The sequence below is a fragment of the Panthera onca genome, chromosome F1 (assembly GCF_046562875.1).
Source record: "Panthera onca isolate mPanOnc1 chromosome F1, mPanOnc1 haplotype 2, whole genome shotgun sequence".
NCBI lineage: Eukaryota > Metazoa > Chordata > Mammalia > Carnivora > Felidae > Panthera > Panthera onca.
Window position 1 is genome coordinate 12571638 of NC_138355.1, and position 27210 is coordinate 12598847.

At 51.2% G+C, this 27210-nt stretch overlaps 2 protein-coding genes and 1 pseudogene across 2 annotated transcripts; all 3 read left to right on the plus strand.

Moving 5' to 3' along the window:
• Positions 1-10676: 10676 nt before the first annotated feature.
• On the plus strand, positions 10677-12610 carry LOC145713377 (uncharacterized). The gene is given in 2 exon segments (XM_081792011.1): positions 10677-12435; positions 12438-12610. Coding segments are annotated over 2 exon segments (1809 nt in total). The 5' UTR covers positions 10677-10799.
• Positions 12611-13601: 991 nt separating this feature from the next.
• On the plus strand, positions 13602-17604 carry LOC144614856 (uncharacterized). The gene is made up of 2 exons (XM_078440749.2): positions 13602-15753; positions 16654-17604. Exon 1 carries the CDS (start codon positions 14014-14016, stop codon positions 14905-14907), a length of 894 nt encoding a protein of 297 aa, XP_078296875.2. The 5' UTR covers positions 13602-14013; the 3' UTR covers positions 14908-15753; positions 16654-17604.
• Positions 17605-24746: 7142 nt separating this feature from the next.
• On the plus strand, positions 24747-26797 carry LOC145713378 (uncharacterized; annotated as a pseudogene).
• The last annotated feature ends 413 nt before the right edge of the window (positions 26798-27210 follow it).

Sequence of the window (27210 nt, forward strand, 5' to 3'; positions counted from 1 at the left end):
AAAGATGCTTTACGTCACTCATCATCAGGGAAATACAAACCAAAACCACAATGGCATACCAGCACGTCAGAATGGCTAAAATTAACAACTTGGGCAACCACAGATGTTGGCAAACATGCAGAGAAAGAGGAACCCTTTGGCACTGCTGGTAGGAGTGCATACTGGTGCAGCCACACTGGAAAACGGTATGGAGGTTCCGCAAAAAAATTATAAATGAAACTACCTTATGACTCAGCAATTGCACTACAAGTAATTAATCCAAATGATATAGGAGTGGTGATTTGAAGGGGCACATGCACCCCCACGTTTATGGCAACATCATCGACAATAGCTAACATCTGGAAAGACCCGAATGTCCATCGACTGATGAATGGATAGAGAAGATGTGGTATATATGTAAAATGGAATGTTACTCGGCGATGAAAAGAATGAAATCTTGCCATTTGCAGCAACATCGATGGAACTAGACTGTATTATGCTAAGTGAAATAAATCATTCATAGAAAGACAAATATCGCATCGTTTCACTCATGGCAATTAAGACACATAACAGATGAAATTAGGGGAAGGGAAGCAAAAATAAGATAAAAACAGAGGGAGACACACCATAAGAGACTCTTAAATACTGTTAGTGGGGTTTGGGTGTGGGATGTGCTAAATGGGTGATGGGCATTAAGGGGGGGACACTAGTTGGGATAAGCCCTGAGAGTTATATGTAAGTGATGAATCACTAAATTCTATTCCTGAAATCATTATTTTACTATATGTTAACTAGCTTGAATTTAAATTTTTTAAAAGTGCATGGACAAAAATTAGAATGAAAGCATAATTGTCCAAAACTGCTGGATGGAGCAAAACCAATTCTAAGATAGAAGTCATAGCAATACAGGTCTACTTCAAGGTGCAAGTGAAATATCAAGTAAGCAACCTACTCTTGCATCCAAAGAAGCCAGGTTTCTTACAAAAACCCAAGAAAGAAAGAAAGAAAGAAAGAAGAAAGAAAGAAAGAAAGAAAGAAAGAAAGAAAGAAAGAAAGAAAACAATAGAAGGGATCAATTAAAGGAAAAGCTGGCTCTTTGAAAATAATCAATAAAGTTGATAAACCTCTTGCCAGACTTGCCACAGGAAAAAAAGAAAACACTAAAATACATAAAATCACAAATGAGAAAGGAGAAATAACAACCAACACTACAGAAATACAATCTCATAAGGGAATATTATGAAAAAATACATGCGAGCAAATTACCAACCTAGAAGAAATGATTAAATTCCTAGAAACATACAAAAGACCAAAATTGAAACAGGAGAAAATAGAAATTTTGAGCAGATTGATACCCAGTAAGGAAATAAAGTCAGTAATGATAAAGTTCCAATAAGCAATATCCAGGCAGGACCAGATGGCTTCACAGGCAGATTCTGCCAAACCCTTAAAGAAGATTTAATACCTATTCTGAAACTATTCCCAAAAATAGAAAAGGAAGGAAAAGTCTGAATTCATTCTATGGGGCCAGCATCACCCTGATGCCGAAACCAGGTAAAGACACCACTAAAAAGAGAAGCGCAGGCCAATATCCCTAATGAACATACATGCAAAAACTCTCAATACAAGAATAGCAAACATCATTCACAATGCATTGAAAATATCATTCATCAGGATCAACTGGGATTCATTCCTGGGTCACAAGTGTGGTTCAACATGGGCAAGTCAATCATTGTGATACATTGCATCAATAAGAGAACGTTTAAGAACCATAAGATCATTTCAACAGATGCAGAAAAAGCATTTGGCAATATACACCATCAATTCATGTAAATAAAAAAAAAATTCAGCAAAGTAGGTTTAGAGGGAGCATAACTCAACATAATAAAGGCCATCTATGAAAAACATAGCTAGCAACATCCTCAATAAGAAAATACTATGGGCTTTTCCCATAAGTCAGGAACAAAACAAGGATGTCCACTCTCACCACATTCCCTGAACATACTAATGAAAGACATAGCCAAAGCAATCAGACAACAAAAAGAAATAAAAGAAATACGAATCAGTGTGGAAGAAGTAAATCTCTCACTATTGACAGGATAATATATATACTAAACCCTAAAGACTCCACAATAAAAATGGCTAGGACTGATAAGTGAATTCAGTGAAGTCTCAGGATCCAATAACAAAGTACAGAAATTTGTTGCATTTTCATAGACTAATAATGAAGCCAAAGAAAGAGAAATTAAGAAAACAATCCCATTTACAGTTGTGCTCAAAATAATAACATACCAAGAATAAATAGCCAAACGGAAGATCTTACCCTAAAAACTATAAAACACTGATGAAAGAAATTCAAGATGGCACAAAGAGATATTTTTTAATGTTTTATTTATTTTTCAGACAGAGAAAGATAGAGCATGACCAGGGGAGGGGCAGAGAGAGAGGGAGACACAGAATCCCCAGCAAGTTCCTGGCTCTGAGCTATCAGCCCAGAGCCCAAAGCGGGGCTTGAACCCATGAACTCTGAGATCATGAACTGAGTCAAATTTGGATGTTTAACCAACTGAGCCACCCAGGTGCTCCAAGATGGCACAAAGAGACAGAAAGACATTTGAGCTCATGGATCAGAAGAACAATTATGTTTGAAATGTCTACAGTACCCAGGGCAATATACTTATTTAATGCAATCCCTATCGTTTTTCACAGAACTAGAACAGACAATCATAAAATTTCTGTGGAACCATAAGAGACCACAAAGAGCCAAAGCACTCTTAAAAAAGAAAATCAAAGTGGGATGCATGGCAATTCCAGAATTCAAATTGTATTTGTTAGGATGTCCCTGGAAGGGGACGGCCCTCTCGCCAGCCTGCCGGAAGAAACATCGCCAGCGCGCCAGCGCGCCAGAAGAAACTGAAGGGCAACCAATCACCGAGCGCCAGCACAACCCAACGGAGAGCCCCGAGCGGCTCTCCCAAACGAACTGAAGGTCAACCAATTACCGAGCAACAGCACGACATGGCACGAGAGAAAGACCCACCCGAACCTAAACCCGGAACTGCTACAGCTTAAAATCCCTACCCCACCATACCCGGGCGCGACTTCCCTGACTCCCTCCTTGAGTCACGGAACCTCGCCCGGAACCTTAGTTCCCAATAAAGCCTTAAACTGCAAAAATTCTTTTTGACTCTAACTCCTATCTTTACCCCGCACAACGCCTGACACTGACATTTGGTGCCAAAACCCGGGAGGGAGGGGGTAGCTCGCCTCTCTCGGCTGAACTCCCCCCTCCTCACCAAGCCAGATGCCAACCACCCTACTCTCAAGAGCCTACAGGAGCCGGTAAGTAGGACAGACCCCTCCTTCCCCCCTTCCAACTACGGCTGACACCCACGAGAGACGTCTCGCAAGTCAGTCTCCTCTCCTCCCCACGCCGTAAGGCCCACAGGCCGAAAGGCCCCTTATCGCAACGCAAGGGACGCCTCGCCTTGCCACGGCAATGGGGAGTCATGAGTCTAAACCGCCTCGATCTCTTACCCCCCTCCAGTGTCTGTTAAAAAACTTCCGGCTCCTAGGCTTACAAGGCGAACTTCGTCGTAACCGACTCGTCCGCCTTTGCACTGTAGTCTGGCCTCAGTACCAATTAGATAATGATCCTCAATGGCCACCTGAGGGGTCTTTACAATACCAAATCTTAACCGATCTGGACAATTTCTGCCATCGGCTGGGAAAATGGGGAGAAATACCCTATGTTATGGCCTTTTGGGACCTCAGGTCTCGCCCCCACCTATGTTCCTCCTGCCCCTCTGCATGTGTGCTCCTTGCCCGCCCACAACCCCCCGACGACCCCACCTCACCAACTTCCCCCATCTCCCACCCGTTAGAGGATCTGGCCACGCCACCCACCGGCCCTTGCCCCCCTCCATACCCCAGACTTCCAGCCGTCCCGCCCTGGCCTCCCATATCATCCCGAACTCACGCTCAGGCCCCTCCCGGCGAACAGACCCCAGCGGCCATCTTACCTCTCCGTGAGGTGGCAGGGCCTGAAGGCCTGGTTCCTGTTCACGTCCCTTTCTCTCTCCAAGACTTGTCCGCCATCGAAAAGCGACTAGGGTCATTCTCAGCAGACCCCACCCAATACATTAAGGAATTCCAATACCTCGCCCAAGCCTACAGTCTCACATGGCATGACATTCATGTGATCCTCACCTCTACCCTCACCCCTGAGGAGAGGGAGCGCATCCAGGCCGCAGCCAGAGAGCATGCAGAGCAAACCCACATGACCGACCCCACTATGCCCGTAGGAGCCGATGCTGTTCCGGCGGCCGATCCCAATTGGAACGACCAACATGCAGGCAATGGGCACTGGCGCTGGACAAGATGATCCAATGCCTACTAGCAGGCATGAGGGCAACCTCAAACAAATCAGTCAATTTTAACAAACTTTAAGAAATAATACAAGACCCCCATGAAAACCCCGCAGCCTTCCTTAGCCGGCTCACAGAGGCACTTACCCAGTATACCAGACTAGACCCTGCCACCCCCGCCGGGGCCACGGTACTGGCCACCTATTTTATTTCCCAATCAGCCCCTGATATTCGAAAAAAACTAAAAAGGGCCGAAGATGGTCCTCAAACCCCTATGGCCGACCTGGTAAAGATGGCCTTTAAAGTTTTTAATGGCGAGAGGCAGCTCAAGAACAACAGCGACAGGCCCATCTCCAACAAAAGGTACAATTACAAACCCAAGCCTTGGTAGCTGCCCTGAGGCCAGCCGCAGTAAGGCCCTCTGGACCACGGCCCCCTCCGGGGCCTTGCTTTAAATGTGGCCAAGAAGGCCATTGGTCTCGTCAGTGTCCCCATCCCAAAAAGCCTACCAGTCCATGCCCATTGTGCCAGCAGATGGGCCACTGGAAATCCGTTTGTCCTAACCCAAGGGGCGACAGACTCGCAACGCCTCCACGTGGCGAGGCTTCACCCGGATTGGACTCTGCCTTTCAACTGCTGGAGATGGAGGATGACAACTGACGAGCCCCAGACTCAGTAACTCCGGTGACCCATGCTGACCCCAGGGTAAAACTCCAGGTAGCGGGTAAGTCCATCTCCTTTCTGTTGGACACGGGGCTACCTATTCCATCCTGCCGAGCTATTCCGGCCCCACCACGCCAACCTCCGTTTCGGTCATGGGCATAAATGGCACCCCCTCCATTCCCCCATGCACACTGGTACTTACCTGCTGCCTGGATGGACTCCACTTCTCCCACTCCCTCCTAGTCATCCCCTCCTGCCCCGTCCCCCTGTTGGGCCGAGACATCCTCAGTAAATTAGGAGCCTCTATACATTTACCAGCTATTTGCTCCTCTCCCTCCCCCACTCATCTCCTACTGGCTGTTATCACGGACGACACAGACCACAGCCTTAACCCACACCCAGACCTCCCAATAGACCCAATCGTATGGGATACATCCACCCCAACAATCGCCACCCATCACCAACCTGTCCTCATTAGACTCAAAAATCCATCACAATTCCCATCTAGACCCCAATACTCAATCTCCCACACCCACCAACTAGGCCTGAAGCCCATCATCGATCGCCTACTCAAGGAGGGCCTCCTAATCCCATGTCATTCCCCCTGCAACACCCCAATCTTGCCTGTAAAAAAGCCAAATGGCTCATATAGACTAGTTCAAGACCTCCAAATAATCAATGAAGCTGTAATTCCCATCCATCCAGTAGTGCCCAACCCATATACCCTCCTCTCCCAAATCCCCCCATCCACGACCCATTTTACAGTGCTTGATCTCAAAGATGCCTTTTTCACCATTCCCTTACATCCTGAGTCCCAATTCCTCTTCACCTTCACATGGCAAGATCCAGTCACTTCTCCGGCCTGCCAACTCACATGGACGGTACTTCCCCAAGGATTTCGTGATAGTCCCCATCTCTTTGGGCAGGCCTTGGCCAGAGATTTCCTCAAAGCCCCACTCTCCAGTCACTGTACTCTACTATAGTATGTAGATGACCTTCTATTATGTGGAACCTCTTTCGACCACACCAAACAAGATACAGTCCAAATCCTAAATTTCCTGGCTAACCTGGCGTATCGAGTCTCCCCACACAAAGCCCAAATCTGTACTAATACAGTCACATTCCTGGGAGTCTCACTCACACCTACTACCAAGGCCCTAGCCCAAGATCGCCTCCAAGCCCTCCAGATCCTGTCCCCACCTACCAATGCAGACGAAATCCTCTCCTTCCTGGGTCTAGTAGGCTTCTTCCGACACTGGATCCCTAACTTTGCTATACACGCAGCTCCCCTATACAAAGTAGCCAAAGAAACCCCCCAAGGCCCACTCTCCAGCCCGGGATCGGTCGCAAGGGCCTTCCAACAGCTGGTCACATCTCTAGTCACTCAACCGGTCCTTTCCCTCCCTAATGTTTCAAAGCCTTTCCTCTTATACACAGATGAGAGGGCTGGAATTGCAACAGGGCTCCTAACCCAACCGTGTGGCCCTAAGTTACAAGCTGTCGCCTACCTTTCTAAACAACTGGACCCTACGATCAGGGGGTGGCAACCCTTCCTTAGAGCACTTGCAGCAGCAGCCACTCTAACCCAAGACGCACTCAAACTCACCCTACACTGCCCCCTAACGGTACGTTCATCGCACCATCTGATCTCCTTACACTTAAGGCCCTGGCACACCTCTCCCCATCACGCATACAATTGTTCCATCTGCTGTTTATTGAAAATCCTGAAATATCTCTCCAACTCTCCCCCAGACTCAATCCTGCCATGCTACTTCCCCATATCAACCCCAAAGACACTTTACAGCCACCCTTCCACTCCTGCCCTGAACTTATAGACATTCTCTCCAAACCTCCATCTAACTTAAAGGACCTTCCCCTCACTTCCCCTGATCTCACTCTATTTGTAGACGGCAGCTCACTAGTTGACTGCAAGGGCCACCGACGAGCAGCGTACGCTGTAGTTACTTTAAACCAAACTCTAGAGACCCAGACACTACCCACAGGAACCACATCCCAGAAGGCTGAACTCACAGCCCTCATGAGGGCTCTCCAATTGTCCAGAAACAAAAGGGTCACAATATACACAGACTCAAAATACGCTTTCCTTATTGCACATACACACTCCCACTTATGGGAAGAAAGAGGATTCCTCACAACTAAGGGTACCCCCATCATCAACGGGCCACTCATAGCGAAACTCCTTGAGGCCCTCAAGCTCCCACAGGAAGTGGCCATTGTCCACTGCAAGGGCCACCAACCCCTAACCACAGAGACAGCTATAGGAAATCACAAGGCTGACAACACTGCCAGACAAACAGCTCTCTCTCGACCCAGTTCCTATGGGCAACCTCACCGAAGATACAACTCCTGATTGTACCCCAGATGAACAAAAACAATACATGGCCCATCCCAATGCCCACACCAACGCAGGCTGGATCACGCTGGGCCCCCGACTGGCCCTCCCAAATAGCCTAGTCCCTTCCCTACTAACAAAAATCCACAAAACCCTACACATTGGGCCAGAGGCCACCTTCCGCTTCCTTGAGCCCATTATGTACCACCCCCACCTACGACAACTGATCACCAAAACACACCAACAATGCATCACATGCACCGCAGTCAGTTCCCAAGGGAGGATGAGGCACCCAGGCCCCACTCCTCAGATGTGGGGCCATCTCCCAGGCAAAGACTGGCAAATAGATTTCACTCACATGCCAAAACACAAAAAATTACGGCGTCTCCTTACTATAATTGACACCTTTATAGGGTGGAAAGAAAGAAGTCTTCCCCACCTCATCTGAAGGGGCCTCCACAGTGGCTGAGATCCTACTCAAGGACATCATTCCCCGCTTTGGTCTACCAAGAAGGATACAGTCTGACAATGGGCCTGCTTTCATCTCAGCGGTCACCCAACAGGTCTCCAAAGCTTTGGGTATTACTTGGAAACTCCATATACCATACCACCCCCAGTCCTCGGGTAAGGTTGAAAGGGCCAATGGCCTCATAAAAGACCATCTCACTAAACTCTCCATAGAGACTCGGCTTTCTTGGCCTCAACTCCTACCTATAGCACTCACCCGACTCCGAGCCGCTCCCCGAGGACCCACAGGCCTCAGCCCATTTGAATTCCTATATGGGTGACCCTTCCTGTTACCCCAACCCCTACCAAAAGATCCTCCTCCTTTGGCTGCCTATCTCCCTTACCTCAGCCTGCTCCGACACCTGATTCGACAGTACGCTGACCTCACTCTACCAGCTCCCATTGATCTCTCCTCTCCCTCACTATCTGTAAACCCAGGAGACTCAGTGCTCCTTCAAGTAAGACAAAAACCAACCCTTGCCCCCCAGTGGGAGGGTCTCTACACGGTCATACTCACAACCCCCACGGCTGCTAAATTATTGGGCCACACGCCGTGGGTTCACACCTCTGACCTCAAACGGGCCCCCCCTTTACCCCCTATACCAGGAGAGTCGTGGACCTCCCAACCAACCGGCCCCCTCACCCTCAAACTAACCCGACAGGCCCCTTCATGACGGACCCTTCCCCTCAGTTTTCCACCTTCACACTCACGATATTACACAAGCTACAACTCTCCCACTCGTCCGACCCCATCACCCTACCCTTATTTCTCTCCTGGGTCTCTGACTGTTGGCTTCAGGGAACTCTCTCCAATTTCTCCCCTGTTGAAATCTCCTTCTTTACCTTTTTACTAACCATACTTATATATCATGATGATACTTCCCCGTTACTCCTTGTTAACATCATCCCCCTTATGCGCTCACAACCCTCCTATAGGTGGGTTTTTTACCTATCTGAAACGTTTAATGGACATACCTCTATCATATCCTCTACCCCTTGCCCCATTGTTGGGTGCCAAAATCAAGTCACCTTTAAATTTCCCTCCTTCAACACACTCCAAGCCTCTACGCAGATTACTCCCGCCATTTGCTTTTTATATGACCAGACCGACAAAATATGCTCCCAGACCTCCCCCAACCAATATGGAGGATGCCCCTATCACTATTGTAACATACACTGGCTCAACCTATACTGCTTCACAGGACCAAGGACCGGCCGCTTCTGCTTAAAAAATGGCAACTTTACCCTTACTGTCCCTGATCCATGGGATTCCCGCTGGCAAACCAGAATAAAGGGCAAACTGTATCAGAACGGCCACTTCTCTAACCCCATCTCCTCTTTAACCATCTATCGAACTTATGAGCCCTCTATGTCTCCTTCCCTCTCCAACCTTAAAGATCTTACCCAAGTAATCATGGACCAAGAAGACCAGCTCAACACACAACTACAGACACCCCCTGCACAACATCCCTTCTCATGGCTTACATTGATCAGACAAGGAGCGATCCTGCTTAACCACTAAGGCTTAACCAACCTGTCACACTGCTTTCTTTCTTGTGCATCCCTTCAGCAGGATCCAGTAATAGCCATCCCATTACCCACCCCCTTTCCCAACACCACTAACTCCATCAACCACCCCAGAAGTCAAATCTCCCTACAGATTCCCATCCTCACTGAGACTCCTCAAAGCAACATGTCTCACCCAATATGCTATTCCTCTCATGCCTCCCCAACTTGCCCCTCCCCCCTGCCTATGCCTAGCCACAACCCTCCCCCAGGGGGATTCTATTGGTGTAATGGCACAGCTTATAAACAAATGCCCAAAAATGCTTTTATCTGTCTCCCAGTCACCATTATCCCCCAATTCACCCTACACGGACAGGAAGAACTCCATCAACTCCTCGAATTCCATCTCCAAAAATGAGCCGTTTTCCTCCCACTAATGGTCGGACTATCCCTAGCCATGTCCCTATTGGCCGCCGGGGTTGGGACCGGCTCTCTCGCACACTCCATTACCTCCTCCAGGGACCTGTCAAACAGGCTCCAAATCACAATAGAAGCCTCAGCAACCTCCCTATCCACCTTACAAAGGCAGATCAACTCCATAGCACAGGTCACTCTATAAAACCAACAAGCCCTAGATCTCCTAATAGCAGAAAAAGGGGGAACATGCCTGTTCCTGAGGGAAGAATGTTGCTACTGAAAGGGCGGACCTATGCCAGCCAACTCCATCTTGTTCTGTGTCCTCCACCTTGAGTGACTATGTCCCCAACATGCCCCCTTTCCGGGAAAATCGCAGAAACCTCAGACCACGCCTCCTCCCCTTGGGTAACTTCCCCATCAAAACACACTCAGCGACCTGCGTAACAGGACTCCGACCCTTCCCCAGCCAATCGGCTGAGGCCACAGCCATTACTTCACCAACTGCCCCTAGACCCCTATAAAACCTTTGTGCTTTTGAAACTCGCTCTCTCTCTCCAGCATCTCACCGCTGCGTCGGTGCAGGTAGGGGATTGAGCTCGAGCTAGCTCGAATGAAAACTCTTTTGCTTTTGCATCGGACTCAGCTCCCTGGTGGTCTTTGGGGATCACGAATTCTGGGCATAACATTTGGGGGCTCACCCGGGATCCCCAAGACCCCCGAGGGACCCCCGACCCGGAGAGCCTGACTGGCCACGGTTAGTGTCTGTTTGTTCCATCTTTTCTGTGTGAGCTCATTTCTGAAATCAGTTTTGGAGGGACGTGGAATCCCCTCATAGGTTCTGGAGGGACGTGGAATCCCCTCATTGGTTTTGGAGGGACGTGGAATCCCCTCAAAGGTCTGAGCTAGCTTTCAGTTTTGCTTCCACAGAGTTGGAAGACTGTTTCTAAGGGCCCTCTGTTTGTCTGTTTCTGTGTTTCTCTGTTTTGTTCTGTGGACTTACTGGACGGATGTTATGGGACAGACTCAGACTACCCCTCTACCCACCCTCTTGGCTTAAGCCCTTCCTAGCCCCACTCCCTCCGGAGCCAAAACCCATTCTTGCTTTACAGGGGACAGAGAAGAAGGAAAACAAGAAAAGTCTTACCCAGCCTTCAGCACCCCTCTACCCTCTCCTACAGGGGGGGACTGAAGAAGAATTAATTGTTCCTCCCCCATATAACCCCCCTAGGATGCCGGAAGAACACCATCCTCCCCCTCTGGGGGAGGCAGATGCTGTTCGGAGAGCAGGAGGCGGAAACGCTCCAGTGGGAAGCCCGCTCTTTACCAGACAAAGGGCTCAGAGGGAGCAATCGGCCTCTGCCGCCGACTCCACTATTCTGCCCCTGCGAGACACCGGACCCCCAGACGCGGAGGGGAATCAGCCCCATCACTATTGGCCTTTCGCCACTAGTGACCTCTACAATTGGAAAGCTCAGAATCCTAAGTTTTCCGAGAAACCGGCAGGGCTTATTGATTTATTAGACTCTGTTCTTTTTACTCATCAGCTCACGTGGGACGACTGCCAGCAGCTTTTGCAGGTCCTGTTCACGACTGAGGAAAGAGAATGAATCCTCAATGGGGCCCGAAAACTAGTTCCGGGTGCAGATGGGAATCCCACCACCAACCAGGCTCAGATAGATGCCTCCTTCCCCTTAACTTGGTCCCAGTGGGATTTCAACACGGCAGAAGGTAAGGAGAGGCTCCGGGTCTACCGCCAGACTCTAATGAGGGGGGGGCTCCGAATGGCTGCTAGAAAGCCAACCAATTTGGCCAAGGTAGGAAATGTACAACAGGGAAAAGATGAATCTCCGGCTGCCTTTTTAGAACAGATCATGGAGGCATTCCGTACCTATACCCCCATGGATCCAGAGGCTCTGGAAAGCAAGGCAGCTGTTATCATGGCCTTTGTAAACCGATCGGCCGTATACATTAGGAGAAAATTACAGAAAATAGATAGAATAGGAGAAAAAAGTCTGCAGGACTTACTGGTGGTAGCCGAAAAGGTATATAATAACCGGGAGCCTCCTGAGGACAAGCAGGCTCGCGCCATGGTGGCTGCCAGCAGTAAGCAGACTCGAGACCTGGCCAGAATACTACTAGCTACCACTGCTGACTCCCCCGAGGAACGAGACCGCCATCTCCGGCAGCTGGCAGACGACACAAGAAAAGGTAAAGGAACCACCAAGGGGGGTAAGCAGAGGCTGAAGAAAGATCAGTGCGCATACTGCAAGGAGATAGGGCATTGGGCCCGAGATTGTCCGAAAAGGGCTGGTGGGAAGGGAAGCAAGACTGATTGAGTAAAAGTCCTAGAGCTAGATGAACTAAGTGATTAGAAGAGTCGGGGTTCGGACCCTCTCCCCAAACCCAGGGTAACTCTTAAAGTGGAGGGGACCCCTGTTGACTTCCTCATCGACACCGGAGCAGAACATTCGGTCCTCTGCACCCCACAAGGAAAACTAGCCAGCAAGAAGTCCTGGGTACAAGGGGCACCTGGTATGAGCCAGTATTCATGGACTACCCGAAGAACGGTAGATTTGGGGACGGACCGGGTATCCCACTCCTTTATGGTAATACCAGAATGGCCCTACCCACTGTTAGGATGGGACTTACCAAGATTGGAGCTCAGATAACTTTCAGACAAGGGGGGCCTCAGGTCACCAATGGCAAGGGCCACCCCATCCAGGTCCTGACCATGAAACTGGAGGATGAATACCTCCTCCACCAGGAGGCACTCCCAAGAGAGGATAATATAGACACATGGCTACAAGAATTCCTCTAGGTTTGGGAAGAGACGGGGGTGGGGGGGGGGGGGGGCGGCGGTGGATAGGACTAGCTGCTCACAGGACCCCGGTCCTGGTAGAGCTCAAGCCAGGAGAAAGTCCAGTAAGGATCAAACAATACCCTATGTCTCAGGAGGCCCGGAAGGGGATCCAGCCACACATCCGGAGACTATGAAGCTTAGAGGTACTTGCCAGTCTCCCTGGAACACCCCCCTACTGCCAGTCAAAAAGCCTCACACAAATGACTACCAACCAGTACAAGACCTCCGGGAAGTAAATAAGAGGGTCGCGGACATACACCCAACTGTTCCCAACCCATATACTCTCTTGAGCTCCTTGGCGCCCTCCAGGGTCTGGTATACTGTACTAGATTTAAAGGACGCCTTCTTCAGTCTGCCGCTGGCACCCCAGAGCCAACCCTTGTTCGCCTTCGAGTGGCATGACCCGGAGGAGGGCTATAGTGGGCAACTCAGCTGGACACGGCTACCTCAGGGAATCAAAAATTCGCCCACCATCTTCGACGAGGCACTACACGAGGACCTGGGTGAGTACAGAAAGGAGCACCCTGGCCTCACCCTCCTACAGTACGTAGGTGACATCCTGATTGCTGCCAACATGGCCAAAGACTGTGAGCGAGGGACCCAGGACCTGCTGGCTACCCTGGGGGCCTTAGGGTACCGGGCATCTACGAAGAAGGCTCAGATATGCAGGGAGAGGGTAAGTTACCTGGGATATATCCTGGAGGGCAGACAGGGGCAGTTATCAAATGCCAGAAAAGAAACTGTCCTAAAGCTCCCTACTCCCACCTCCCAAAGAGAAGTAAGGAAATTCCTAGGATCAGCCGGCTACTGCCGCCTCTGGGTTCCAGGTTTTGCTGAGATCGCCAGGCTCCTATATGAAGCTACCAAAGAGGGGAAAACATTTAAGTGGGCTGAAAAAGAAGAAACGGCCTTTAATCAGTTAAAAAAGGCCCTCCTAAGTGCCCTAGCCCTGGGCCTACCAGACACTACGAAGCCCTTCCCCCTCTTTGTAGACGAACACAAGGGAATAGCAAAAGGGGTTCTAACTCAAGCCTTAGGCCCCTGGAACCGCCCGGTGGCTTACCTGTCCAAGAAACTAGACCCAGTGGCTGCCGGCTGGCCGCCACGCCTAAGAATTATTGCGGCGACAGCACTCCTAGTCAAGGACGCAGACAAACTGACCCTAGGACAGGAGATCTGGATCACGACCCCACACGCCATTGAAGGGGTCCTGAAACCGCCTCCTGATAGATGGATGAGCAACACACATGTGACTCATTACCAGAGCCTCCTACTCAACCCTCCACGGGTGCGGTTCCACCCCAGTGCAGCCCTCAATCCTGCAACCTTGCTGCCCGACCCTGACCTAGGTGCTCCACTACATGACTGCGGGAATCCTGGAACAAGTACATAGATTCTGGACAGACCTGACCGACCGGCCCCTCCCCGATGCCGAGGCTACTTGGTTCACTGATGGCAGCAGCTTTGTGCGAGACGGACACAGGTATGCGGGTGCAGCGGTGGTCACCGAAACGGACACCGTATGGGCGGAGGCTCTACCCTCCAGAACGTCAGCCCAGCAAGCAGAGCTCAGAGCCCTCACCAAGGCACTGATGCTGGGAGCTGGAAAACGGCTTAACATCTACACAGACAGCCGTTATGCGTTTGCCACAGCTCATATCCATGGGGCAATTTATCAGGAGAGGGGGTTACTAACGGCAGAAGGACGGACTATAAAAAATAAGCAGGAGATACTTAACCTGCTTATGGATTTATGGCTTCCTGCCAAGCTAGCCATTATCCACTGCCAAGGGCACCAGAAAGCTGATAACCCAGTAGCTAGAGGTAATCAAAAGGCTGACCAGGCAGCCAAGGCAGTAGCCCTTACTTCAGTCCCCATCATGACCATACAACTACAAGACCCGGGAGACCCAGTTTTACCAGCCCAGCCCAAATACTCCCAGGAGGAGTTACAGTGGATCAAGAAACTCCCCATGGCCCAGGAGATAAAGGGATGGTGGTATACACCTAACAAGGAGCTCGTGCTTCCAGACCGGCTCGGAGTCTCAATATTAGAGCACATGCATCGGTCTACTCACATGGGGGCCCAAAAATTAAAAGACTTAATCCGACATGCCGGAATCAAGATTCACCAACAGGACACCAAAATAGAGCAAGTTGTATCTGCCTGCAAGACCTGCCGACTCACCAACGCGAGAGCCACATCAAATAAAAAAGGAACCAGGCTCAGAGGCACCAGACCGGGAGCCCAATAGGAAGTCGACTTCACTGAAGTCAAACCAGGAAAGTATGGTTATAAATATCTTTTAGTATTTACAGACACCTTCTCTGGCTGGGCGGAGGCATACCCAACCAAGCATGAAACGGCTCAGACGGTGGCTAAGAAGCTACTAGAAGACATCTTACCCAGGTATGGTTTTCCTGCCATGGTAGGATCAGACAATGGACCAGCTTTTATCTCGCAGGTAACACAGGCAGTAGCCAAGGGGGTGGGGGCAAACTGGAAATTACATTGTGCTTATAGGCCCCAGAGCTCAGGACAGGTAGAAAGAATGAATAGAACCCTAAAAGAGACCCTTACCAAATTAACTATGGAGACTGGCGGGGACTGGGTGACTCCTACCGTATGCCCTTTACCGGGTTAGGAACACTCCTTACACCTTGGGTTTTACTCCCTACGAGATCATGTTTGGCAGGCCACCCCCTATTATTCCCAACCTTCTTGCTAAGTTTAAAGATCAAGAACTTTTTCTTTCCTTGAGAGGGCTCCAGAGGGCGCACGAGGACATTTAGCCGCACCTCTGTGCCAACTACGAGGCTGGCCCGACCCTGACACCTCATCAGTACAGGCTGGGAGACTGGGTCTACATCAAGAGGCACCAGAGAGAGACCCTCGAGCCGCGCTGGAAGGGACCCTACATCGTGGTGCTGACAGCCCCCACCACTGTCAAAGTAGACGGCATCGTGACCTGGGTCCATCACACCCACGTTTGGCCAGCAGACCCCTCCTAGATCCGGAAGGACTTTGTCATGCGATGGGCCATCAGTCGGGACCAACACAACCCACTCAAGCTCCAGTGCATTCGACCCACCTAATATTGGTAACTCTGTTAACTCTGCTTGTCATTGGGCATGCTGCCGGGAGTCCCCACGCCCCCCAAAACATCACCTGGCAGATGATAGACACCAGCTCGGGGACAATACTTAATCAGACCTCCCAGAGCCACCCCAGGGACACTTGGTTCCCAGAACTTTGCGTAGATCTCCAAACTCTGTTCCCCTTGTCACCATATGCCCCCGGATTAAATGCAGCTGGTCCCATGATTGGGTCCACAAGCTACATGACAAGGGGGGAATGAAAGGGCGGACCTACGCTGACCGACTCCATCTTGTTCTGTGTCCTCCACCTTGAGTGACTATGTCCCCGACATGCCCCCTTTCCGGGAAAATCACAGAAACCTCAGACCATGCCTCCTCCCCTTGAGTAACTTCCCGATCAAAACACGCCCAGCAACCTGCGTAACAGGACTCCCACCCTTCCCTAGCCAATCGGCTGAGGCCACAGCCATTACCTCACCAACTGCCCCTAGACCCCTATAAAACCTTTGTGCTTTTGAAACTCGCTCTCTCTCTCCGGTATCTCACCGCTGTGTCGGTGCAGGTAGGGGATTGAGCTCGAGCTAGCTCAGCTAGCTCGAATAAAGGCTCTTTTGCTTTTGCATCGGACTTGGCTCCCTGGTGGTCTTTGGGGATCACGAATTCTGGGCATAACAGCTACTACCTCAATGAATCAGGCTTAGTTGAAACCAATATAAAACACCTAAAGGAAATCCAAAAAACTCTATCCACCCGTCCAGGATCCTCAGACCCCCTAACCTCCTGGTGGCAATCACCCCTCTTAACTTGGCTCCTCCCCATAGTCACCCCCCTAGTTGCTATCTGTATAATACTTATGCTCTTACCTTGTTTTCTCCATTTCGTACGGAAACGAATGCATGAAGTTTCCCAGGTCGCATTTCATCAGATGGTGGTCCGGCCCTATTCGCTCATTCCACCTCAGACCCCACATACTGTGGCGTCACCCTTACACCCACGGGAAGCAGCCAGATCAGATCCGTCGCCCATTATCACCAATAAGAGGTTGGAATGTTAGGATGTCCCTGGAAGGGGACAGCCCTCTCGCCAGCGCGCGGGAAGAAACATCGAAAGCGCGCCAGAAGAAACTGAAGGGCAACCAATCACCGAGCGCCAGCACAACCCAACGGAGAGCCCCGAGCGGCTCTCCCAAACGAACTGAAGGTCAACCAATTACCGAGCAACAGCACGACATGGCACGAGAGAAAGACCCACCCGAACCTAAACCCGGAACTGCTACAGCTTAAAATCCCTACCCCACCATACCCGGGCGCGACTTCCCTGACTCCCTCCTTGAGTCACGGAACCTCGCCCGGAACCTTAGTTCCCAATAAAGCCTTAAACTGCAAAAATTCTTTTTGACTCTAACTCCTATCTTTACCCCGCACAACGCCTGACACTGACATTTGGTGCCAAAACCCGGGAGGGAGGGGGTAGCTCGCCTCTCTCGGCTGAACTCCCCCCTCCTCACCAAGCCAGATGCCAACCACCCTACTCTCAAGAGCCTACAGGAGCCGGTAAGTAGGACAGACCCCTCCTTCCCCCCTTCCAACTACGGCTGACACCCACGAGAGACGTCTCGCAAGTCAGTCTCCTCTCCTCCCCACGCCGTAAGGCCCACAGGCCGAAAGGCCCCTTATCGCAACGCAAGGGACGCCTCGCCTTGCCACGGCAATGGGGAGTCATGAGTCTAAACCGCCTCGATCTCTTACCCCCCTCCAGTGTCTGTTAAAAAACTTCCGGCTCCTAGGCTTACAAGGCGAACTTCGTCGTAACCGACTCGTCCGCCTTTGCACTGTAGTCTGGCCTCAGTACCAATTAGATAATGATCCTCAATGGCCACCTGAGGGGTCTTTACAATACCAAATCTTAACCGATCTGGACAATTTCTGCCATCGGCTGGGAAAATGGGGAGAAATACCCTATGTTATGGCCTTTTGGGACCTCAGGTCTCGCCCCCACCTATGTTCCTCCTGCCCCTCTGCATGTGTGCTCCTTGCCCGCCCACAACCCCCCGACGACCCCACCTCACCAACTTCCCCCATCTCCCACCCGTTAGAGGATCTGGCCACGCCACCCACCGGCCCTTGCCCCCCTCCATACCCCAGACTTCCAGCCGTCCCGCCCTGGCCTCCCATATCATCCCGAACTCACGCTCAGGCCCCTCCCGGCGAACAGACCCCAGCGGCCATCTTACCTCTCCGTGAGGTGGCAGGGCCTGAAGGCCTGGTTCCTGTTCACGTCCCTTTCTCTCTCCAAGACTTGTCCGCCATCGAAAAGCGACTAGGGTCATTCTCAGCAGACCCCACCCAATACATTAAGGAATTCCAATACCTCGCCCAAGCCTACAGTCTCACATGGCATGACATTCATGTGATCCTCACCTCTACCCTCACCCCTGAGGAGAGGGAGCGCATCCAGGCCGCAGCCAGAGAGCATGCAGAGCAAACCCACATGACCGACCCCACTATGCCCGTAGGAGCCGATGCTGTTCCGGCGGCCGATCCCAATTGGAACGACCAACATGCAGGCAATGGGCACTGGCGCTGGACAAGATGATCCAATGCCTACTAGCAGGCATGAGGGCAACCTCAAACAAATCAGTCAATTTTAACAAACTTTAAGAAATAATACAAGACCCCCATGAAAACCCCGCAGCCTTCCTTAGCCGGCTCACAGAGGCACTTACCCAGTATACCAGACTAGACCCTGCCACCCCCGCCGGGGCCACGGTACTGGCCACCTATTTTATTTCCCAATCAGCCCCTGATATTCGAAAAAAACTAAAAAGGGCCGAAGATGGTCCTCAAACCCCTATGGCCGACCTGGTAAAGATGGCCTTTAAAGTTTTTAATGGCGAGAGGCAGCTCAAGAACAACAGCGACAGGCCCATCTCCAACAAAAGGTACAATTACAAACCCAAGCCTTGGTAGCTGCCCTGAGGCCAGCCGCAGTAAGGCCCTCTGGACCACGGCCCCCTCCGGGGCCTTGCTTTAAATGTGGCCAAGAAGGCCATTGGTCTCGTCAGTGTCCCCATCCCAAAAAGCCTACCAGTCCATGCCCATTGTGCCAGCAGATGGGCCACTGGAAATCCGTTTGTCCTAACCCAAGGGGCGACAGACTCGCAACGCCTCCACGTGGCGAGGCTTCACCCGGATTGGACTCTGCCTTTCAACTGCTGGAGATGGAGGATGACAACTGACGAGCCCCAGACTCAGTAACTCCGGTGACCCATGCTGACCCCAGGGTAAAACTCCAGGTAGCGGGTAAGTCCATCTCCTTTCTGTTGGACACGGGGCTACCTATTCCATCCTGCCGAGCTATTCCGGCCCCACCACGCCAACCTCCGTTTCGGTCATGGGCATAAATGGCACCCCCTCCATTCCCCCATGCACACTGGTACTTACCTGCTGCCTGGATGGACTCCACTTCTCCCACTCCCTCCTAGTCATCCCCTCCTGCCCCGTCCCCCTGTTGGGCCGAGACATCCTCAGTAAATTAGGAGCCTCTATACATTTACCAGCTATTTGCTCCTCTCCCTCCCCCACTCATCTCCTACTGGCTGTTATCACGGACGACACAGACCACAGCCTTAACCCACACCCAGACCTCCCAATAGACCCAATCGTATGGGATACATCCACCCCAACAATCGCCACCCATCACCAACCTGTCCTCATTAGACTCAAAAATCCATCACAATTCCCATCTAGACCCCAATACTCAATCTCCCACACCCACCAACTAGGCCTGAAGCCCATCATCGATCGCCTACTCAAGGAGGGCCTCCTAATCCCATGTCATTCCCCCTGCAACACCCCAATCTTGCCTGTAAAAAAGCCAAATGGCTCATATAGACTAGTTCAAGACCTCCAAATAATCAATGAAGCTGTAATTCCCATCCATCCAGTAGTGCCCAACCCATATACCCTCCTCTCCCAAATCCCCCCATCCACGACCCATTTTACAGTGCTTGATCTCAAAGATGCCTTTTTCACCATTCCCTTACATCCTGAGTCCCAATTCCTCTTCACCTTCACATGGCAAGATCCAGTCACTTCTCCGGCCTGCCAACTCACATGGACGGTACTTCCCCAAGGATTTCGTGATAGTCCCCATCTCTTTGGGCAGGCCTTGGCCAGAGATTTCCTCAAAGCCCCACTCTCCAGTCACTGTACTCTACTATAGTATGTAGATGACCTTCTATTATGTGGAACCTCTTTCGACCACACCAAACAAGATACAGTCCAAATCCTAAATTTCCTGGCTAACCTGGCGTATCGAGTCTCCCCACACAAAGCCCAAATCTGTACTAATACAGTCACATTCCTGGGAGTCTCACTCACACCTACTACCAAGGCCCTAGCCCAAGATCGCCTCCAAGCCCTCCAGATCCTGTCCCCACCTACCAATGCAGACGAAATCCTCTCCTTCCTGGGTCTAGTAGGCTTCTTCCGACACTGGATCCCTAACTTTGCTATACACGCAGCTCCCCTATACAAAGTAGCCAAAGAAACCCCCCAAGGCCCACTCTCCAGCCCGGGATCGGTCGCAAGGGCCTTCCAACAGCTGGTCACATCTCTAGTCACTCAACCGGTCCTTTCCCTCCCTAATGTTTCAAAGCCTTTCCTCTTATACACAGATGAGAGGGCTGGAATTGCAACAGGGCTCCTAACCCAACCGTGTGGCCCTAAGTTACAAGCTGTCGCCTACCTTTCTAAACAACTGGACCCTACGATCAGGGGGTGGCAACCCTTCCTTAGAGCACTTGCAGCAGCAGCCACTCTAACCCAAGACGCACTCAAACTCACCCTACACTGCCCCCTAACGGTACGTTCATCGCACCATCTGATCTCCTTACACTTAAGGCCCTGGCACACCTCTCCCCATCAACACTTAAGGCCCTGGCACACCTCTCCCCATCACGCATACAATTGTTCCATCTGCTGTTTATTGAAAATCCTGAAATATCTCTCCAACTCTCCCCCAGACTCAATCCTGCCATGCTACTTCCCCATATCAACCCCAAAGACACTTCACAGCCACCCTTCCACTCCTGCCCTGAACTTATAGACATTCTCTCCAAACCTCCATCTAACTTAAAGGACCTTCCCCTCACTTCCTCTGATCTCACTCTATTTGTAGACGGCAGCTCACTAGTTGACTGCAAGGGCCACCGACGAGCAGCGTACGCTGTAGTTACTTTAAACCAAACTCTAGAGACCCAGACACTACCCACAGGAACCACATCCCAGAAGGCTGAACTCACAGCCCTCATGAGGGCTCTCCAATTGTCCAGAAACAAAAGGGTCACAATATACACAGACTCAAAATACGCTTTCCTTATTGCACATACACACTCCCACTTATGGGAAGAAAGAGGATTCCTCACAACGAAGGGTACCCCCATCATCAACGGGCCACTCATAGCGAAACTCCTTGAGGCCCTCAAGCTCCCACAGGAAGTGGCCATTGTCCACTGCAAGGGCCACCAACCCCTAACCACAGAGACAGCTGTAGGAAATCACAAGGCTGACAACACTGCCAGACAACCAGCTCTCTCTCTCTCGACCCAGTTCCTATGGGCAACCTCACCGAAGATACAACTCCTGATTGTACCCCAGATGAACAAAAACAATACATGGCCCATCCCAATGCCCACACCAATGCAGGCTGGATCACGCTGGGCCCCCGACTGGCCCTCCCAAATAGCCTAGTCCCTTCCCTACTAACAAAAATCCACAAAACCCTACACATTGGGCCAGAGGCCACCTTCCGCTTCCTTGAGCCCATTATGTACCACCCCCACCTACGACAACTGATCACCAAAACACACCAACAATGCATCACATGCACCGCAGTCAGTTCCCAAGGGAGGATGAGGCACCCAGGCCCCACTCCTCAGATGTGGGGCCATCTCCCAGGCAAAGACTGGCAAATAGATTTCACTCACATGCCAAAACACAAAAAATTACGGTGTCTCCTTACTATAATTGACACCTTTATAGGGTGGAAAGAAAGAAGTCTTCCCCACCTCATCTGAAGGGGCCTCCACAGTGGCTGAGATCCTACTCAAGGACATCATTCCCCGCTTTGGTCTACCAAGAAGGATACAGTCTGACAACGGGCCTGCTTTCATCTCAGCGGTCACCCAACAGGTCTCCAAAGCTTTGGGTATTACTTGGAAACTCCATATACCATACCACCCCCAGTCCTCGGGTAAGGTTGAAAGGGCCAATGGCCTCATAAAAGACCATCTCACTAAACTCTCCATAGAGACTCGGCTTTCTTGGCCTCAACTCCTACCTATAGCACTCACCCGACTCCGAGCCGCTCCCCGAGGACCCACAGGCCTCAGCCCATTTGAACTCCTATACGGGTGACCCTTCCTGTTACCCCAACCCCTACCAAAAGATCCTCCTCCTTTGGCTGCCTATCTCCCTTACCTCAGCCTGCTCCGACACCTGATTCGACAGTACGCTGACCTCACTCTACCAGCTCCCATTGATCTCTCCTCTCCCTCACTATCTGTAAACCCAGGAGACTCAGTGCTCCTTCGAGTAAGACAAAAACCAACCCTTGCCCCCCAGTGGGAGGGTCTCTACACGGTCATACTCACAACCCCCACGGCTGCTAAATTATTGGGCCACACGCCGTGGGTTCACACTTCTGACCTCAAACGGGCCCCCCCTTTACCCCCTATACCAGGAGAGTCGTGGACCTCCCAACCAACCGGCCCCCTCACCCTCAAACTAACCCGACAGGCCCCTTCATGATGGACCCTTCCCCTCAGTTTTCCACCTTCACACTCACGATATTACACAAGCTACAACTCTCCCACTCGTCCGACCCCACCACCCTACCCTTATTTCTCTCCTGGGTCTCTGACTGTTGGCTTCAGGGAACTCTCTCCAATTTCTCCCCTGTTGAAATCTCCTTCTTTACCTTTTTACTAACCATACTTATATATCATGATGATACTTCCCCGTTACTCCTTGTTAACATCATCCCCCTTATGCGCTCACAACCCTCCTATAGGTGGGTTTTTTACCTATCTGAAACGTTTAATGGACATACCTCTATCATATCCTCTACCCCTTGCCCCATTGTTGGGTGCCAAAATCAAGTCACCTTTAAATTTCCCTCCTTCAACACACTCCAAGCCTCTACGCAGATTACTCCCGCCATTTGCTTTTTATATGACCAGACCGACAAAATATGCTCCCAGACCTTCCCCAACCAATATGGAGGATGCCCCTATCACTATTGTAACATACACTGGCTCAACCTATACTGCTTCACAGGACCAAGGACCGGCCGCTTCTGCTTAAAAAATGGCAACTTTACCCTTACTGTCCCTGATCCATGGGATTCCCGCTGGCAAACCAGAATAAAGGGCAAACTGTATCAGAACGGCCACTTCTCTAACCCCATCTCCTCTTTAACCATCTATCGAACTTATGAGCCCTCTATGTCTCCTTCCCTCTCCAACCTTAAAGATCTTACCCAAGTAATCATGGACCAAGAAGACCAGCTCAACACACAACTACAGACACCCCCTGCACAACATCCCTTCTCATGGCTTACATTGATCAGACAAGGAGCGATCCTGCTTAACCACTAAGGCTTAACCAACCTGTCACACTGCTTTCTTTCTTGTGCATCCCTTCAGCAGGATCCAGTAATAGCCATCCCATTACCCACCCCCTTTCCCAACACCACTAACTCCATCAACCACCCCAGAAGTCAAATCTCCCTACAGATTCCCATCCTCACTGAGACTCCTCAAAGCAACACGTCTCACCCAATATGCTATTCCTCTCATGCCTCCCCAACTTGCCCCTCCCCCCTGCCTATGCCTAGCCACAACCCTCCCCCAGGGGGATTCTATTGGTGTAATGGCACAGCTTATAAACAAATGCCCAAAAATGCTTTTATCTGTCTCCCAGTCACCATTATCCCCCAATTCACCCTACACGGACAGGAAGAACTCCATCAACTCCTCGAATTCCATCTCCAAAAATGAGCCGTTTTCCTCCCACTAATGGTCGGACTATCCCTAGCCATGTCCCTATTGGCCGCCGGGGTTGGGACCGGCTCTCTCGCACACTCCATTACCTCCTCCAGGGACCTGTCAAACAGACTCCAAATCACAATAGAAGCCTCAGCAACCTCCCTATCCACCTTACAAAGGTAGATCAACTCCATAGCACAGGTCACTCTATAAAACCAACAAGCCCTAGATCTCCTAATAGCAGAAAAAGGGGGAACATGCCTGTTCCTGAGGGAAGAATGTTGCTACTGAAAGGGCGGACCTATGCCAGCCAACTCCATCTTGTTCTGTGTCCTCCACCTTGAGTGACTATGTCCCCAACATGCCCCCTTTCCGGGAAAATCACAGAAACCTCAGACCACGCCTCCTCCCCTTGGGTAACTTCCCCATCAAAACACACCCAGCGACCTGCGTAACAGGACTCCGACCCTTCCCCAGCCAATCGGCTGAGGCCACAGCCATTACTTCACCAACTGCCCCTAGACCCCTATAAAACCTTTGTGCTTTTGAAACTCGCTCTCTCTCTCCAGCATCTCACCGCTGCGTCGGTGCAGGTAGGGGATTGAGCTCGAGCTAGCTCGAATGAAAACTCTTTTGCTTTTGCATCGGACTCGGCTCCCTGGTGGTCTTTGGGGATCACGAATTCTGGGCATAACATTTGGGGGCTCACCCGGGATCCCCAAGACCCCCGAGGGACCCCCGACCCGGAGAGCCTGACTGGCCACGGTTAGTGTCTGTTTGTTCCATCTTTTCTGTGTGAGCTCATTTCTGAAATCAGTTTTGGAGGGACGTGGAATCCCCTCATAGGTTCTGGAGGGACGTGGAATCCCCTCATTGGTTTTGGAGGGACATGGAATCCCCTCATCTGGTAGTGCCCGGCACAGTCTAAGTGGATGCACTGGAGGACCACGGGCCGGGAGTTTTGGAAGACGTTCCGATCCTCCCTTCTGGAGGGACGTGGAATCCCCTCATTGGTTCTGGAGGGACGTGGAATCCCCTCATTGGTTTTGGAGGGACGTGGAATCCCCTCAAAGGTCTGAGCTAGCTTTCAGTTTTGCTTCCACAGAGTTGGAAGACTGTTTCTAAGGGCCCTCTGTTTGTCTGTTTCTGTGTTTCTCTGTTTTGTTCTGTGGACTTACTGGACGGACGTTATGGGACAGACTCAGACTACCCCTCTACCCACCCTCTTGGCTTAAGCCCTTCCTAGCCCCACTCCCTCCGGAGCCAAAACCCATTCTTGCTTTACAGGGGACAGAGAAGAAGGAAAACAAGAAAAGTCTTACCCAGCCTTCAGCACCCCTCTACCCTCTCCTACAGGGGGGGACTGAAGAAGAATTAATTGTTCCTCCCCCATATAACCCCCCTAGGATGCCGGAAGAACACCATCCTCCCCCTCTGGGGGAGGCAGATGCTGTTCGGAGAGCAGGAGGCGGAAACGCTCCAGTGGGAAGCCCGCTCTTTACCAGACAAAGGGCTCAGAGGGAGCAATCGGCCTCTGCCGCCGACTCCACTATTCTGCCCCTGCGAGACACCGGACCCCCAGACGCGGAGGGGAATCAGCCCCATCACTATTGGCCTTTCGCCACTAGTGACCTCTACAATTGGAAAGCTCAGAATCCTAAGTTTTCCGAGAAACCGGCAGGGCTTATTGATTTATTAGACTCTGTTCTTTTTACTCATCAGCTCACGTGGGACGACTGCCAGCAGCTTTTGCAGGTCCTGTTCACGACTGAGGAAAGAGAATGAATCCTCAATGGGGCCCGAAAACTAGTTCCGGGTGCAGATGGGAATCCCACCACCAACCAGGCTCAGATAGATGCCTCCTTCCCCTTAACTTGGTCCCAGTGGGATTTCAACACGGCAGAAGGTAAGGAGAGGCTCCGGGTCTACCGCCAGACTCTAATGAGGGGGGGGCTCCGAATGGCTGCTAGAAAGCCAACCAATTTGGCCAACGTAGGAAATGTACAACAGGGAAAAGATGAATCTCCGGCTGCCTTTTTAGAACAGATCATGGAGGCATTCCGTACCTATACCCCCATGGATCCAGAGGCTCTGGAAAGCAAGGCAGCTGTTATCATGGCCTTTGTAAACCGATCGGCCATATACATTAGGAGAAAATTACAGAAAATAGATAGAATAGGAGAAAAAAGTCTGCAGGACTTACTGGTGGTAGCCGAAAAGGTATATAATAACCGGGAGCCTCCTGAGGACAAGCAGGCTCGCGCCATGGTGGCTGCCAGCAGTAAGCAGACTCGAGACCTGGCCAGAATACTACTAGCTACCACTGCTGACTCCCCCGAGGAACGAGACCGCCATCTCCGGCAGCTGGCAGACGACACAAGAAAAGGTAAAGGAACCACCAAGGGGGGTAAGCAGAGGCTGAAGAAAGATCAGTGCGCATACTGCAAGGAGATAGGGCATTGGGCCTGAGATTGTCCGAAAAGGGCTGGTGGGAAGGGAAGCAAGACTGATTGAGTAAAAGTCCTAGAGCTAGATGAACTAAGTGATTAGAAGAGTCGGGGTTCGGACCCTCTCCCCAAACCCAGGGTAACTCTTAAAGTGGAGGGGACCCCTGTTGACTTCCTCATCGACACCGGAGCAGAACATTCGGTCCTCTGCACCCCACAAGGAAAACTAGCCAGCAAGAAGTCCTGGGTACAAGGGGCACCTGGTATGAGCCAGTATTCATGGACTACCCGAAGAACGGTAGATTTGGGGACGGACCGGGTATCCCACTCCTTTATGGTAATACCAGAATGGCCCTACCCACTGTTAGGATGGGACTTACCAAGATTGGAGCTCAGATAACTTTCAGACAAGGGGGGCCTCAGGTCACCAATGGCAAGGGCCACCCCATCCAGGTCCTGACCATGAAACTGGAGGATGAATACCTCCTCCACCAGGAGGCACTCCCAAGAGAGGATAATATAGACACATGGCTACAAGAATTCCTCTAGGTTTGGGAAGAGACGGGGGTGGGGGGGGGGGGGCGGCGGTGGATAGGACTAGCTGCTCACAGGACCCCGGTCCTGGTAGAGCTCAAGCCAGGAGAAAGTCCAGTAAGGATCAAACAATACCCTATGTCTCAGGAGGCCCGGAAGGGGATCCAGCCACACATCCGGAGACTATGAAGCTTAGAGGTACTTGCCAGTCTCCCTGGAACACCCCCCTACTGCCAGTCAAAAAGCCTCACACAAATGACTACCAACCAGTACAAGACCTCCGGGAAGTAAATAAGAGGGTCGCGGACATACACCCAACTGTTCCCAACCCATATACTCTCTTGAGCTCCTTGGCGCCCTCCAGGGTCTGGTATACTGTACTAGATTTAAAGGACGCCTTCTTCAGTCTGCCGCTGGCACCCCAGAGC

What these genes read in the sequence shown, in the direction of transcription:
- LOC144614856 (XM_078440749.2), top strand. Translation starts at nt 14,014, where the DNA reads ATGACTGCGGGAATCCTGGAACAAGTACATAGATTCTGGACAGACCTG.